The sequence below is a fragment of the Cupressus sempervirens genome, chromosome 4 (genome assembly GCF_028749045.1).
Source record: "Cupressus sempervirens isolate cs-2001-9-10 chromosome 4, ASM2874904v1, whole genome shotgun sequence".
In the NCBI taxonomy this organism is placed as follows: Eukaryota; Viridiplantae; Streptophyta; class Pinopsida; order Cupressales; family Cupressaceae; genus Cupressus; species Cupressus sempervirens.
The window spans coordinates 691,361,449-691,376,994 of record NC_143121.1 but is presented as its reverse complement, the minus strand read 5'-3'; the positions used below and the strand labels follow the sequence as shown (position 1 = coordinate 691,376,994).

The 15,546-nt window shown below is 34.8% G+C and overlaps 1 protein-coding gene across 1 annotated transcript in view; it reads left to right on the top strand.

The window, feature by feature from the left end:
* The first annotated feature begins 685 nt into the window (after positions 1–685).
* The window catches only part of LOC149563158 (cysteine-rich receptor-like protein kinase 10), a 68,424-nt gene continuing 53,563 nt past the window's right edge, over positions 686–15,546 (top strand). Inside the window, exons 1-7 of the mRNA XM_089826553.1 lie at positions 686–1,713; positions 1,855–1,995; positions 2,100–2,242; positions 2,326–2,536; positions 2,619–2,853; positions 2,975–3,125; positions 3,220–3,451. Of these exons, the coding sequence (XP_089682679.1) occupies positions 888–1,713; positions 1,855–1,995; positions 2,100–2,242; positions 2,326–2,536; positions 2,619–2,853; positions 2,975–3,125; positions 3,220–3,451 (1,939 nt within the window). The 5' untranslated portion in view covers positions 686–887. The remainder of the gene's footprint in view (positions 1,714–1,854; positions 1,996–2,099; positions 2,243–2,325; positions 2,537–2,618; positions 2,854–2,974; positions 3,126–3,219; positions 3,452–15,546) is intronic.

Here is a 15,546-nt window from a genome sequence, read left to right as displayed (position 1 = left end):
GAACCTATGGATGTTATATTTAAACCTATAAGTATATTTGTTTCCCTCTAAAATGAAATATCTTAATTTTCATTCGCTCTTGTCGATTTTACCATAGTGGCAAAGAATGTATTGTTGCAAGATATAACATTTATATTCAACACAACCTTGCCAAGAGCCATTTTTCCTCTTTTAGGTTCCAACTAACCATGCTAATACATTATGATGGGAAGACAAATCATAAGGAGTTCCTTGCTTCACAAGCCATAGATGGTTGTGATTGTAAGACTCTTAGATTTTAAAAGATAAGATAATAATCACAATGTGAAAAAAATTGACAAAATGGTTACCTCTCAATTTTTAACCTAAAATATTTCAGCTTAAAATTTTTAACCAAAACTTATTTATGAATACAAGATAGAGAGAATTTAACATAATTATACCCTTAATTATCAATTGAGCCAAATAAAAACAGAAAAAAAATCAACCTCCATACAACTGAAACGAAAGATTGAATACTAAAATTTCAACCATGGAACGTCACACTATTGTCACTACCTAGGTACCTCTTGTAAAAACGCGAAGAGTAGTTTACCCAACTGTTTGAACACGGAAATTTTCGACTGACGTGTCCTGAGGTTTGTAGCCAGATTTCACGATGAGACATATCCTCTCGATATATAACTTGTTTGCCCATTGGTAGAACAAAAAGTCTGTAGATTAAAAGTTACGCACGAAGAGCGCCTTGGTTGAGTACCTACTCCACGGAAATTCATTACTGCTTATTTCAGCTCCGGTAAATTTTGGGTTTAAGTGAATGAAAACCAGGCGTCTCGGCAAATCCACCATCAGAAGTAGATATGTTTTTATCCTGCGCTTGAGGCCTTCCAGATTGAATTCCACTGTAAATGAAGAAGACCTACCAATTAACAGTCAGGAAGAAGATGAAGCGTGATTCCGTTCTTTCTTCATTAATTATTTTGAGTACTTGTTGGGTCATATGTGAGTGCCGATGGGTTAATTGCAACAATGATACAACTTATGCACATGGCGATGCATATTCCACAAACCTGAAGCGAGTTATCAACGATCTGTCTGGCAATAATTTTGATACTCCGCAGTTCGCTACATCTTCACATGGTCAATCTCCCTACACCGTATATGGCCTTTTACAGTGTGTTGGGAACATATCAGCAGATAAATGTTCCTACTGTTCGAAAAATGCATATAAAACCGTTAGTGAATATTGCGGCAATGACATAGGTGGGCGAGTATGGATGGACGACTGTTTCCTCCGTTATGACAAATTCAATTTCTTTGCGGATGTCGATCTTGCTGTGATTTCGTTTCCCAATGAAAGTCGTATAACTAGCAATTCAGAGGCTTACGGGGACGCGGTAAGTCGTCTGCTGCAAAATCTGTCTGAGAAAGCTTCCGAACCTGCAAATAAGGGTTTCGCTATTGGGTTCACTACTTACGCTGGCTCAGGAGAAATCTACGGCTTAGTCCAGTGTTGGAGAACATTGGAAGCCAATCCTTGCAGGAATTGCTTGTTTTATGCGAAGCAAGAAGCACGCCTTTGCTGCTCGGTGGATAAGGGAGCTCAGGTTCTGTCCACATCCTGCAAGATTAGATTTGAGATATACCCTTTTTTTGGATCTGCCGAATCCATGTTACCATTGAAATCAAAGAACCCACCTGCTTCTTCACCTCCCGAAGAAGCCCATAATTCTGGTATCTTATCTAATGAGATCTTCCAAGGTGTTATCAAAGATTATGCAAAAATAACCACATGTCCTGTGTTATGCTCTTAAATGTGTGTTAGGGTTTCATGGGGATCCCTACTGTGACTAATAATGAAGATCTACACTGCAGGAAAGTCTTCAGCGTTACCGATTGTACTGGGGCTCGTGGGAGGCCTGATTCTGGTTCTAGTTATTTGTCTGATCGCAATGAGAAAAAGAGTGGCATCTGCCATTTCAGGAGGACAAATAGCTCTAGTTACCCAGAACGAAGGTGCTCCTTCCAAATTTTCAAATTTTATTATTATTATAGAAATTTAACTTTTTTCTGGTTATTTTGCAAAAGTTGATCTTATTTGTTTATCCACTTGACTACAGAGAGGCCGGGATATTTATCTGAAGCCAGATTAATTATGGAGGAGAGACATTTTGTGTTCAGCTTAGAAGAACTTGCAGAATACACTGAAAATTTTGATGAGAGTAAAAAGCTTGGAGTAGGAGGTTTTGGTGCCGTCTACAAGGTGGGATTGGATTCGACTCCTTAATAGAAAGAGTCCGGTTAAAGAAGAATATATGCAGCTCTAAATCTGTTGTGATATTTCAGGGAACAACAAGAGATGGAAAGGAAATAGCAGTTAAGAAGCTGTCTGCGAGATCTATGCAAGGCGCGAGAGAATTTATGAACGAAGTGAAGCTGCTGGCGAATGTTCAGCACCGAAATCTTGTGAAGCTGTTGGGATGTTGCGCTGAGGGAGATCAAAGGTTACTTGTTTATGAATACTTTCCCAACAAAAGCTTGGACAATTTTCTTTTTGGTAAGTTGCAGGACAAGCGCTGTTCATGATAAAGATGTAGATATTTATGCTTTACACAAAATAACAAAAATTGGGATTACAGATCCGGAAAAGCGCAGAGAATTAAGTTGGGAAAAGCGTAAAAAAATTATAATTGGGATCACCCGTGGCCTCCTCTATCTTCACGAGGATTCGCAATTGAAAATCATTCACAGGGATATTAAAGCAAACAATATTTTACTTGATGAGAAACTAAGTGCCAAAATAGCTGACTTTGGCCTGGCAAGATTATTTGGTGGAGATGAAACACATGTCAATACAAAAGCTGCAGGCACATAGTAAGAAACCCCACAATGAAAATGTTGGCCTAAGTACTTGAGATCTATATCAGATATGGCTAAGGATTATTAGGGTTTTAAATTTTGTGATTATCCCCATTAATGTTTTGATGTGGTGCAGCGGTTACATGGCTCCGGAGTACGCAATGCAAGGGAAGCTGTCAGTTAAAGCAGATGTCTACAGTTTTGGAGTGCTGCTGCTTGAGATTATGAGTGGAAGGAAAATTAGTGATGTAAATATTCCCTACGAAATGGAAAACCTGTTAGAATGGGTAAGCAACTGGCCGACATACCATGATGTATTTATCTTCAAAGTTAATGCTCTTCAAAGCCAAAAATATAATGAATTACAGAAATGTGATGCAGGCGTGGAGGCTATACGAAGGAGATGATGTTAAGAATTTGGTGGATCCAACAGTTGCAGAAACATGTCCACGGGAGAAAGCGTGGAGATTTATTCAGGTTGGGCTACTGTGTGTACAAGCAGATGCCACACTTCGCCCAACTATGTCAAGTGTTATTGTGATGATATCCAGCAATTCTGTGAGACTGCCAAATCCACAAATGCCCGCCTTCATCAGCAAGAGCAAAAGCCATGGCCCAAAAGCACGAGGAAAGAAAAGCTCGGGGTCCGGTGTAGAAAGTTATGAGACGGGGACATCTGGAACGATGACGTCATCCTCATCAGGAATTCCGTCAGTAAATGATGCCTCCATTACTCAAGTGAACCCTAGGTAGATAGATGGGTGGACGGTGGAGTTTAAAATAAAATATCTGCAAGGGAGCTTTGCTGGCCACTCTTAATATAGTCTTATAATATAACGACTCGTGCACAATGCAGAGTAAAATGTGGGATTGACTGGGATTGACTGTGGATAAAAAATGCCCATTGTTTTGAAAAGTAGAGTGCAAGCCAGCTCGATTCGTGAGGCTGTAATTTTCAGCTGAAAGAGCGGCCTGGCAAGCAAAAGGCATTTGACTATGTTTTGAGGGGCAAAATGCGGTCTATTACACTGTTGAAGGAAAATGCCTTTTTCATATTACGTAATTGTAATTGGATTCACATCAGATAATTTAAGTTAAAAGAGGAACATGGAAAGAATTGTTAAACATCATGCATTGAGATAAAGTACATGTGATATTTGTTTTGATAAATGGCAATGGAAAGCTGATGCCCCCTTTTCCCATTGTTATAGATTCTCAATGTTGATATACTTCAAGATTATTGATTCTGGAGATTGACTGTTTATTGATAAATGTCTACTTGATTTGATGTACCTATTGACATAAATTTATTTCTAGCAACTTTTGGAAAAATGTACACATCTTAATTTTTAATGTTGCTTGTTTGTTGTAAAGACAAGGTATTTGTAAATATTTATGGAGAATATTTTTGCTTAGAAGTCTATTAACTGTTTTATGATTTTAATTTAGAATCTTTCAGCACAAAAAGTAAGTATACAACAATTTAAGATGATGTAAATATTTTGATAATTTATACTTTTTAATTTTAATTTTAATTTGTCTACCTTTCAAATATTACATGGTTTAGAATCTTATTGAGAAAAAAATAAAAAAATGGTTTCCTTAGAAAAAACTATCAATTAACTATTCCAAAATTCCCCCCCTTATTTTGTAGTATTGAAACTAGTGAATAAGAAATCTCTTACAACTTTTGTGAAAAGGTCTATTGGCTCTTTAAATCAATAAATAGAGTATTAAAAACATATTAATTCTTTAACTTTTTACTTATTTATATGATAATTTTGTAGGCTATGATTGTTATATGTTTTGCCTATGATAGATCCTATATTTATTCTTAATTGAATCTATATGAGAAATTATATATTCCAATGATGTCAGGAGGGCTCTATGTGATGGAATTGCATTAAAGTCTTTCAACATTTTATCTCTAATTTTTTTAGAGGTTGGACTTTACTCTCTCTCTGATAGAAATTCCACACCCATAGTTGGATGTTGAGAGGTGTTCAAGGATTTTAATTCCTTATTATTTTACATTTAAATATAAATAGATTTTATTCTACACCAAATGACTTCAAATATTAAAAAATGTACTTTCTCAATCTTATCTACGATATGACAACATTATGATATCTATTTTTTATGAATAGTTCCTTTCTATTAATAAATTAATATACTAGTTACAAATTCATTAAAAAGGGTTTAAGGGATACAAGATCACCCCACAAGAGTTCACAAGGTTGAAGCCGGATACAAAAATTATTCATCAAAACAAACATTTAACTAGCTCCCTCAGGCCACAAGACTAGTGCCAACTGCAGGAGGTGGTTCATCACGATCATTAAAACCCTAAGCATCCTTGGGATTGGTAGGTGGACAAGGAATAATCCTACTGTCAACATCATCATTAGAAAATTGTTCTTTATCTTTATCTTCTGCCTGCGGTAGAGAGATAGTAAAATTCAAGAAAAAAGGCCATTTGGAGCTAACAACGCTAGGAGGAGAAGTAGGATGGGGAGCCATAGGAACTGGGGACCAACCAGATCTGCGATGAGGTGGAGAAGCTGAGTAACGCTATCAGCCATCATCACAACCACTTGGAGAGTAGTGGGGGGGGGGCCTATGAGTGCAACCTGTGTGAGTGGAAGTGAGTAGAAGAGTTGTGACCTCGATGGTGGCCCTGGGGTAGAATATGGTCAGCAGAGCCAGGAGGCACCGTAGCAACTGTGCAAGGCATGTTACCCTAGTGATTGAGTAGCTCGTGAAGATGGGCCAACTCCAGAGCCACCTTTTTAGCTTGGACTTGTATCTACAACATGACATTATTACAAATGTATGCTTTAGTGTGATAGAAAAATTGATATCAGGAAAGTTGTGAGTGAAAAGAACAACATTCTTATCCTTCCATAAACTAAAGAAAATCTCCATCTTGAAAGTATGCCAAATCTGGGAAAATTTCCTTGGGATCCTGGGGGAATCACCTAGCAGAATCATGTGCCAAGAAAAGCATTCTGGCCTGAAAGGCTTGAAAAAATCATATATCCAATTCCAATAATTCTAAGCATGCCTACAAAACCAAAAAAATGCAAAAAAGACTTAAGATGCCCACAAAAACGATGTTAAGGATCTAGAACATGAAGATATTTGAGTCATGACTCGAGGGGAAGCCCTTGACACAACAAGCACTAGGAAAAATGGCCAATCTTTGGATCAGTGATATCACTCCAAATAGTGTCAAATCACATTCTCCAATATAAGTAGAAGACTGAAGATGTCAGCACTAGTTGAGAGTATCCACCATAGGAAGATGAGGAAAAAGCCAACGATATCCTAAGTTGGGCTTGTAATTGATAAAGGGTGTGGCAAGGTACCACTTCTAGTCTTTCCATCAAGGTTGCACAGATTGGATGCCCACCTTGTGGATCAAATGATTTAGAAGGGCAAAGAGTAGAAGATCAAAAGTCTATGGAACTAGATGAGCAAGATGGAACTGGACATGGATATCCTTCCAAGATCTAAGACTCATGGAGATCTTAGAAAAGAGATCCTTAGGAGTCTTGATGCTACATTTGAAAAAATGCAGAGCACTGGCACCTTGATTCTTGGCTAGAGGAACACCTTAAATGGAAACCAATGATGACCACCAAAGGTTCCCCTGATTCAAGGAAAGCCCATCACCATCCCAGTGAAGCCAAGGCTTAAAAACTTCCCAAGCTTTCCATATGCTTTTGATAACAAAAGAGCCCTGGATATGAATATGTTCATGCATAATGTGAAGGGTTTGAAGATAAATCCCCTTCCATGAATCCCTGCTAACAAGGAAACTAGAGGAGATACAATGTCGAACCAACACTTTCCAAGATTCATCACTAGTGAGGGCACAGATAATCCACTTAACACAAAGAGAAAACCCTTGCTTTTGTGTGGAAAGAAGGCCAAGACCTCCAGACTCTTTGGGGAGACAACAAAAATTCTAGGCAACCTTATGAGAACCATGATGATCAGACCCAGAAGCCCAAAGAAAGTCACAAAGAAAATACTCTAGCTTGAGGTAGGAAGCTTTGGAAGGAGCCCAGGAAGAATAGTAATACACATGAGTAGTCGTTAGCACTTTAGAGAAAATCTAAAATTTCCCTGCAAGAGAAAGAGGTTTAGTAATCCAATAATATAGCTTCTTCTCAATTTTCATGAGTATAACATTCCATAATTCCACTGGAGAAGCTTGAAAGGCAAAGGGGATGCCCAAAAAATGGAAAATATCCTTGTGGGTAACCAAGAGAGTGAGAAAAGAGTCATCAGTAAAGTGGCCATTGACAAGCTGAGAAGAAGACTTAGGCAATGAAATTCCATGAACCAAACCAATAGAAATAGAGTGGGAAAGTAAGTAACCAAACCCTTTAGTACTTAGCAAGAACATACAAAGTCAGGGCCAGAGGGAAACCCTGTGGAATAGATCGAAAACACCCAAAGGCTTCAGTGTAGTGCCCACCCATAGTTTATTTTTTTGTTATATTTATCAAACTCTTTTATGCCTATTTCATGGATGTGTTAGTTTCAAGGATATTATTTCATAACTTTGACTGTAGATATATCAACGATGATTACTTAGTTGACTATATTTCATGTGTTGTTTAATGATTATGGTTATTGGTGTGCTAATGATGCTTTAATGATTCGTAGTTAATAAATGTGATTTCTTTCATAGCAATATCAGATGATGCTTTAATAATGATTACTTCATATTTGTAATGTTGCATTATTTTATTTGAGCATTTTATGTTTGACTTATAATTATTATGGTACTTACTCCATACTTGTATGTGTATAGTGCATGTGTCTGTTTTATCTTTCTGTTTGTCATGTTTGATGTGGTTAAGAGAGGGATTCATAGTCACCTGCTAGTTGGGATCTACATGATGTACCACTCCCTATCATTGCTTTTTTAGTTTAGATATATTTATATACATGTACATGATCGTCTTTTATGCATAATGTAGGTATTGAGCATCAACTTCTCTAAATTGCCAGGATGAGTGTGCCCTATCACAATAACTTAACGGTAAGAATGGAGGGATAATGTTCAGGCTCAATCCTAGCCATAGCCTGAATACTTGTCTTGCAAGGATGATTGTAATTGACTTTCCACCTTTTTAAACTTGTGAGTTTATCTTTGTCTGTGTTGTTTGATTTTGAGTTTTGATCTGTTTTGGTAATGTTGCTTTTATGTGGATTTCACTATGTGATTTATTTGATAAATGATTTAATTCTAATTAATATTTGGGTTAATCATACAATTAAATATTATTTGATTAAAAAATATTAAAGCATGAGAACATTTAATTAATTACAAAAACTAATAAAATGTGTGCTTTAATTTAAAAGTCTTAACTTAGAAGTCTAAATTTAGAAAATTGGTTAAAGAGAAATTAGAATATGATGATATTTAATTAATTAAATATGTACTTTAAAAATATTTAATTTAAAAGTCTAATTTTAGAAGTTGGACAAAAAAGAGAATTAAAATATTACAGATTTAATATTGCTTTATTATAATTATTTATTTAATAATAATTAAATTAGAGCTACATTTAAACAATGAGCTTTGATTATTATTATTATTAATTTAAATAATAAACTATGCTTTAATTAGTGCTTGCACTAATTAATAAACTAGAGGAAAATAAAATATAAAAGAATGAAATTTAAAGATAAAGTTATAGTTCTAATTGTGGTGTAGTTATATTTATTTAATTTAATGATAATTATTTAGGATTATTTATTTTAATAATAAACTCTAATTAATATTTATTTATTTTTTATCGGTAAATGACTGAAGCCTTCTAATATATTATATTAATAAAATTGAAATGGTTACAAGAATTTCTCCATTCTGATGGCACTGGAAGGGAAGAATGGAGCAAGAAAACCTCTAGTCTTGCCTAGGACTAAAGTTCTATATTATTACATAAGTAAAAGGGGAATACCCTAGTGTACATTAATCAGACAGGATGACATGATAAAAGGATATTCTTGAGAGATTAGATCTTTTTAATCCATCTGAACTTTTGGCTGCTGCATATTATGAGTTAAGCTATACATCTTGATATCTATAAGACATCACAGTTTAAACATCAAGTAACGTTAAAGGTTAGTAAAGACATGATTTGGCATGTATCATAATGTGTTTGTACATTAAAGAATTTGAAGGGAGCATAACCCATCAAAATAACAGTCATAGTTTAGAGTTTGTGACACTCCAAAAGACCAGAGATTAGAGTGTTAGCTATATCATAAAAAATAGAGTTGTCAAGGAAAAAACACATTATATTCGAAAAAATTATAAGGAAAATCAATTGAAGACAAAATGAGTTTAATTTTTTGAAAGATATCAAATACCATACATGGCAAATATCGAGCAAAAAAGAAAGAGTGACACATGTAATAATGAGAGCCAAACTAAAATAAAAGACTGGAAAGAGATCCTCATGCTGAAATCACAAAGGCCATCAAAATCAACTCACGAATATGAGAGAGATGATAATGAGAAACAGTTATAATATATTCCAAAAAGTGATATTTATAGAGAAAGACTAAATGAAAATTTAGCAATGATCCAACAAGAAGATTGCTTATAAAAAGCAACCTTATAAAACCTTATACAAGATTTCATGTCTATAAAGGGAAATAGCAAGCTTAAATTCTAATAACTAAACCTAGATACATATTCTATACCTTATACTTAACTGGATCGGATTAATACTACAAAATTGGCCCAGAACTACAACTATAGTTATCAATACTATTTCTTAAACACCATTATAATCTTTGAAGCTTCATGCAGGTTTTTGGCCTTCACACTCGGTAGAAACTCATAGGCAGACCTACCTCTGCTAGATTTGTCATAGTTTGGGAGACAAAATTCCACATCTTCCAAGTTGGAGAGGTCCACATCTAGGTGGATGTATGCATCATAGGCCTGCAAATAATTTAGGAGCCAGTCTCTATTCGGGTCCTCAATAATTCCTCTCCATCTCAACAAGAAGTTGATGCTTGCTTCCATCCTTAGCCACTCTCTGAAAAATTGAATGTTATCTCTGACAACTAGACACAAATGCCTAGGGCTACTGGCAAGTGTTGGGCTTCCCAATTCATGTTCCATATATTCTTTTGGAAGGGGGATTCATAGCCTTTCATCAATGTTAGCTACCACTATCTCTAGCCCTAGCAGCCAACAAGAGTAAAAAAGGTTGTAGCTAAGCCTGACAATGTCCCACTTGTCAACCCCTACCCTAGCAAGGTAGCCTACCCATAGCCCAAGAATGTCACTATTTGTTCTCTACGTATACTCGTAGTTGAAAACCCCCTCACCCAATGCTCTACTGATTGCAATTTGACTCATGTCATCTATCGGTCAAAATATCCTATTCCATCTTTCTTGCTTAACAAAACCACAAAAGGCCATAATGCGATTTTTGAAAGCATGATTTAAACAAATATTGGTGTCCATAGAGAACCAATATTTTAGACCAGAGACCTATAGTGACAATTAAAGCCTCAAAGAAAAATCCACTAGTTATATATTTTAGGAGGAAAAATCTAGAACCTGCAATGATGACATAGTCATCCAAACAAGTTTGTAAATGTCACTCAATTTCATAATTAGGCAAATTTTTATGCATGGATGAAAGATATGCATCAAAATCTTGTACAGGACTTGATTAAATGATAACTAAAATCATGATATCGTAAGGTTGGGAGGGAGAACTAATTTAACAAGTTATCCTAGTTCACTTTGGTTGAAAATTAACTGATTTTCTCCATCAATACCTTTATTTGCTAGGCTATCAGCTCTCATGTTTCCTTCTCTGAAGATATGCAAGAATCTTACCTCTTCAATTTTTTTCTAATAGTTTAAAAGTTATTTCTAGTCTAGAATTTATGATCCGGTTTGGTGTTCCCCCTTTCTTGAGAGCATTTAATATAATTTGTAAGTCTCCTTCGATTATAATATTTTTGATGCTAAGACTACTACATATTTTTAGACCTTCTTCTATTGCTTCTAATTCTACTAAGTTATTGGTCATTATTTCTAGTGGCTTAGACCTTTTTGTAAGCTAGTTTCCTGATTCTCCCCTAGCAATGCATCCTATGCCTACCTTGCATGGGTTGCCTCTAGAGGCTCCATTAAAATTCAGTTTCTTCGATCCTATTGGTGGTGGTTCCCATTTACATGTTTTCTTGGCTAAATTATTTTTCTTCTTGTAAGAAAGAGGAGGATTTATTATAAGAGGCCATAATTTTTTAATCTCTTCATCCCATTCTTTAAATGATCCTTCTTCTTTCAGTCTGTTCCTTAGATCACTATTTATAACTTTCGTAATGGTGACTTCAATTTTTGTAATGAGAACTTGCAAGTTAAGCTCTTGATTTTGAAAGATGCATCAGTTTCTTTCTTTCCAGATTTCCCAAGTCAAGATTGCTAAGGTGATATTTCAAAGTTTCCCATATACATTATTAGGAGGGTCTTTTGGCTAGCCTATTAGGTGATCTAGCCAATTTCCTGCAAGGGGAGTTGTCCACTTCAGTTGGTATTTGAGCCACCTCCAACATTCCTGAGTGTATTTAGAAAGATATAAGAAATTTTTTGGAGTTTCTTAACTTTCTTTACATAGTATACATCTAGAAGGACCTTCAAGACCCATTTTTAAAATTCTATCTACTGTTAATATTCTCTTTTTCATAGTCAGCCATAGAAATGTACCTACTTTGGGAAGCCCTACTGAGTTCCAACATAGGTTTATGGGGAGGGCATTGACATCCCATCTTTGAGAATTTGTAATTATTCTATACCCTTATTTGACTTTATAAGTTCCATCCTTAGAAGCTGGCCAAATCAATTTATCCTCCCTATTTTTAATTAAAATTGGGCAATTTTTAAGGATGTTTTCTAGAATATCTTGGTCCACTTGGTTGAGGCCATAGTGAGTGAGGGGTTTCTATTTCCAACTCTTTTCTGACTCAGAGTTTTTTTCCTATATATAATCTTTCACTTTTGAACCCTATATTATCTTAAGGTGAGTTATGGCTTCTGGGGTAATTTTTGATAGATCTATAGGTGGATGTCCATTCCATGAGTCCTCCCAAAATAGAGCTTTATCACCTTTCCCAATATCCCATGTATGGTATTTGGATATCAAATATCAGCATTTTACTAGGAAGTTCCATCCTGGAGAGCCTTTAGGGGGCTCTCTAATTCTAAATAATGAGGTCCTATCTGATGGTTGAGGTATTTTTTATATAGGATTCTAGCCCATTTTATGTCTTGTTCTTGGTACAGTCTCCAAACTTGTTTAGCTCATAATGCTTCACTCTGCCATTCTAGATTTTTGATTCCTAAACCCCAACTTCTTTGGCTTTGCAAATTTTGTTCCAACTGATTAGAACTGCCTTCTTTTTATTCTTTAATTCATTCCAGAAAAAGTCTCGGAGTTTCTTTTCAATTTTTAGGTTTATGTTCTTAGGTAATTGTGTATAGGATAGTTGATGGGTGGGGATAGTTGATAAAAAAGCTTTAATTTTAGTAGTTCTCCTAGCCTTATTTAGCCATATTCCTTTCCAAGTCTTTGTTTGGTTATCAAATTTCCCTAGGATGTGTTCCCAACCTAGGTTGGTCTTGCTCCCTTTCTCTAGGAAAATTCCTCGATATTTAAATGGTAAAGTACTCTTTTTGAATCCTAATTTGTTGCATATTTTCTCCTCTTTCCTCTAGTGTATTTAAGAAGAAGATTTCTAATTTTTCAACATTAATTCTTTGTCCTGAGGCTTTAGAATATGTTTCTGCCTCATTCAGAGAGTTGATTCCTGCTAGGATTGTGTCGTTAGCAAACCGTTGATGAGTCATATTTTCTACATCATTTGTTACTTTGACTCCTTTAATTTTGTTATGTGATTGTGCGGATTTGATTGCTCTTCCAAATGATTCTACCATAATGATAAACAAAAATGGGGATATAGGGTCTTCTTGTCAGATCCCCCTTGAAATATTGAAAGGGCCTTTCGGAGTACCATTAATGAGAAGGGAAATTTTTGGGGTGGATATACATTGATATAGATGTTTATCCACTATTTTGAGAATCCAAAATCTTCAAGAGTTTTACATAGGAATCTCTAGTCTACTTTGTTGTAAGCTTTTTGAATTATTAGTTTTAATAACATACATGCTTCATTATTTTTTATTGCAAAGCAGATAGTTTCTTGGATGATAGAGATACCATCAAGGATGGATCTACCTAGAAAAAAACCTATTTGTTCCTCTAATATGAGTTTAGGGAGAAAACTTTTAAGATGATTGGCTAAGACTTTTGAGAATACTTTGTAAATAGTATTTCAAAGTGTGATGGGTTTGAAGTCACCTAGTTCTAAACATAAGTTATTTTTAGGGATTAGGGTTAAGAAGGCACGATTGATTTCTAATAAGAGAGATCCTCCATTGCTAGAAGCCTCCAAATCTTTCCATAAGTCTTCACCTAGAATATACCAGCATTGTTTGAAGAAGAATGCTTGGAACCCATTTGGACCTGAGGATTTGTCTAGATTAATGTTGAAAAGGATGACTTTGAGTTCTTGAAGAGTAAAAGTTTTATTAAGGATTCTATTATCTTCATTTGCAATCAACTTGGGAATAGATTTTAACATTTCCTCTTGGTCTACCTTGTTTGAAGAGTTAAAACTATTGAGGGTATCTTTGAAGAAGTCGACAAAGATTTCTACTAGTTTTTTTAGGTTTTCAGTTTGCTTACCTTGCAGATTCTTTATTTTTGTTATGTTATTACAAGTTCTATAATGTAGTGTGTTGTTATGGAAGAATTTTGTGTTGTGATCTCCTTCTAATAGCCACTTCTCTCTGGATTTTTGCTTCCAAAATATTTCTTCTTTGCTAAAATTTCTTCTTGTTTTAAAAGGTACTCTTTTTTTAATTGATAAGTTTCATTATTCATTCCATTAATGATGTTTTCTTTGTTTAGTTTATCTAATTTTTCTTCAATGTCTAGTTTTTCTTTGAAGATGTTTTTAAATTGTGTTTTATTCCATTTTAGATTTTTTTCTTTTATGCTTTTTATCTTTGAAACAAAGAAAAACATTTTTGACCCCTAGAACTTTTCTTCTTGCCACCATCCTTTTATTTTATCCATGAATGATTTGTCCATAAATCACATCTTTTTGCATTTAAAAGGGTTCTTGTTTGGTTTAATTTGCTCTTTGATTTCCAGTTTTACTAGAAAGTGATCTGAACCTACCATTGGTAGTATTTCTGCATTGACTTCTTTATCCAATATACTGACCTCTCCTTTTAGGAAGAATCTATCCAATCATTCTGCAATATTAAAAAAGCCTTTCCTTCTATTATTCCAAGTATATAAACCATTTTTGGTAGTGATGTCTATAAGGGAGTTCTTTTGGATCTAGTGTTTGAAGTCTTCCATAGCTCTGGAAAATGAGCTTATTCCACCATATTTTTCCTCTTTTCTTGAAATAACATTAAAATCTCCTCCTATGATAACTGCCTCATTTGGTTTTGTATTAATAAATGCACTGATTTCATTCCAAACTATTGATTTCTCAGATGATTGAGTGGGCCCATAGACATTTATTACAGTCAACTATATGTTTAATTTTTTGCTGATAGCTGTACTTCCCATCTAGTTAGTGTGGGTAGATATATCTTCTATATTGACTTGTCGAGAATTCCATATGATATCAAGTCTGCCTAAGGCTCCCTGTGACTCTTTAAACTCTAATTTCCAATTGCCCAATTTTTGACTTAATTTTATCCCTTCTTTTCTATTTAATTTTTTTCTTCTATTAGTGTAATATCTTAATCTAACAATGTGATATTATGCTTTAATAAACATTTCTTGTTAGGGGCGTTTAGGCCCCTAGCATTCAAAGTGGTGATTTTCATTGATCCTTGGGAAGGCTCTTCCCCTTCCCACCTTATAGAATGTCAGAAATCTTTGTTTGTTCTTTTACCTGTCGTGCAACCTCCCTTAATTCTTTTAGTGATTTCCTCATTCTTTTCTGCTTGGTTTTCCCGCAATTTGGCATCTTCATTCCTTCCTAATTTACTGAGAGACCTATCTTTTCCAGGTTTTGTTCTTTTAACACTTTTTTTGCTATCTCTGAATCTTCTCTTGCCTAATAGTCTTCTATAAAAATTTCTTTGATTATCATCTTATTTGTTTGATAATCTTTTGATTCTAAATTTTGTCCTTTTTCTTTTAATCTTAACTCTTTACTTTCTTTTCCTTTGTTCGAGTTGTCCCCTAATTCATTCCATATTGCTTGCTCTTCATAATGTTAGCTTGTTAGTCTTGGAGTTAAGTTCCTTATTTCTTATTCTAGTTTTGTCCCTTCTCTGATTGGGGCAAACATGTTTGTGCCATTGCTAAGGGTTTGCCAGAACTTGTAACTCTTCTTTTTTACCTTCTTTCTAATAGTAATGTTGCTCCATTGGGTTGAATCTATTGGTGGAATGTTGATTTCTTTTTCTAAAATCTTTGATTGATGGGCATCTTCTTGAATTCTATCTTTTGTTGATTCTTCTCTTTTACTATTCTCTTGTTCCCTCTGTTTAATTCCTGGTATTTCATCTAGGGTTTTTGATGATCCTTCTTCTGGGACTTTGATTTGCCTATTTTTTTTTTTTTTGGT